This window comes from Bison bison, unplaced genomic scaffold, assembly GCF_000754665.1.
Source record: "Bison bison bison isolate TAMUID 2011002044 unplaced genomic scaffold, Bison_UMD1.0 scf7180017864471, whole genome shotgun sequence".
Classification (NCBI taxonomy): domain Eukaryota; kingdom Metazoa; phylum Chordata; class Mammalia; order Artiodactyla; family Bovidae; genus Bison; species Bison bison.
Window position 1 is genome coordinate 41,494,995 of NW_011495032.1, and position 1,671 is coordinate 41,496,665.

General features: G+C 49.1%; 1 protein-coding gene across 1 annotated transcript in view; it reads left to right on the top strand.

The window, feature by feature from the left end:
* DNAJB2 (DnaJ (Hsp40) homolog, subfamily B, member 2) overlaps window positions 1-1,671 on the top strand; it is a 10,906-nt gene that overhangs the window by 2,673 nt on the left and 6,562 nt on the right. The window contains exon 2 of the mRNA XM_010861296.1: window positions 1,518-1,623. Coding sequence (XP_010859598.1) covers window positions 1,518-1,623 — 106 coding nt within the window. The remainder of the gene's footprint in view (window positions 1-1,517; window positions 1,624-1,671) is intronic.

Below are 1,671 nucleotides of genomic sequence, written 5' to 3' on the forward strand. Positions count from 1 at the left end.
TGAATTCTCAACTGCCCCTGCTTCTCTGTGACTTGTTCCAGATTGGAGATTCCCAGTTGGCCCTCCCGACTGGCAGAGTGTCTGGCTTTTGCCTGCGCCCTTGGAGCCAGGGAGTCTGGGAGAGAAAGTGTCAGGTTTTGTGGCAAGTAGTGGCCTGCTTCCCATCAAAGCCTACACAGTGGGAATTCACCAGGTGTAGGTAGGTAGGAGGCTCAGAGACTGTGAGCAGCCAGGAAAACTGGACAAATGCATTCCAGGCTCTGCTTTCATGTCTGGCTCAAGCCCTTCTCTTTGATGAAAGTATTTCTGGGTCACCCAGCTTAAAATACTGGATTCACATAACCATTATTGTTCAGCCTGTAATGATGCCAGAGTTTTTGTACTAAGAGCCTGTGCTGTGTGCCTAGTAGTGTCTGACTCTTTGCGACCCCATGGACTGTAACCTGCCAGCTCCTCTGTTTATGGAATTTTCCAGGCAAGAATACTGGAGTGGGTTGCCATTTCCTACTCCAGAGGATCTTCCCAACCCAGGGATCAAACCTGCATCTCTTGTGTCTCCTGCATTTGAAGGTGGATTCTTTCCCACCTGTACCGCCTATTCACTATACCTCATGTGACTTTCAAAGAGCCCTAGGCATTACCTGTATTTAGGGAGAAAAAAAACGAGTCCTTAGAAGTTTTCCTGTCACACAGTAGCACCAGGTTGCAAAACCAGGTCTGTCTGTTTCCAAAGCCTTGGGTTTTCCTAGTGGTTTATACTGCTGGGCTGGTATCTTAGGTTGGAGCTCTGTTAAGTTAGGGACTGGGCCACAGTCTTCTTTTTACATCCTGGCAGCATCTACAATATATAAGATACTCAATTAATGTTTGTGCATTGGCCTGGATAGCAAGTGGAAGCCAGTTCTAGAAGGTTCTCTCAATTTCCCATGAGGCCATGGGCTAGAAATCACTTTAAAATGGAAGAGGTCTACTCAGGATCAGTTTGGAAAGAAAAACCTCGAATCTGGGGAATTTCCTCTCTTTCTGCCCCCCACCCCAAATGTGTCAAAACCGTTAACAACATGTTCCCATCTGTTCATTATTTAATCATCCAACGGATTATTTTTGAATCCCACTAACTGTCCTTAATACTCTAGTGAGAGAGAGAAAAAAAAAAAAGGACATAATCTCTACCCTCCGAAATTGACATCCTAGTTAGGGAGGTGAATGTCAGTCAAATAAACAAATGCTAATCTGTATCTCTGACCAGTGTGAGGAAATATGCCAAGAACAGCTATGAGAGGCAGGTCTGACCTACTCAGGAAAATTGGGCGGCCTCTTTTGACGATGGGGCTGGAGCAGGGATCTGAAGAAAGGGGAGGATTTAGGCCCCAGGGGAGTCTATGGGCCCTTGAGGTGGCGATTTTCCCCGAGTCACCGAGCCTGTCTGTAGGAAGGCCACAGAGGGGCCAGGGACTGGGAGGCTTGTTTGTTGGCGAATGCGTCACGCTTGAATGGAACCTGCCGCTGTCTCCCAGGTCCCATCTGGGGATGACGTTGTTCTGGTGCAAGCCCAAAATAGCCGGCTCCGCCTCCATCTCCCGGCAGCCCCTGCAGCAGCACGGCCCCCAGTCCACCCCCCAGGTGACAGGCCGAGCCGGCCTCCTCTGGGTCTCTAGTAGTTTCCGTGCC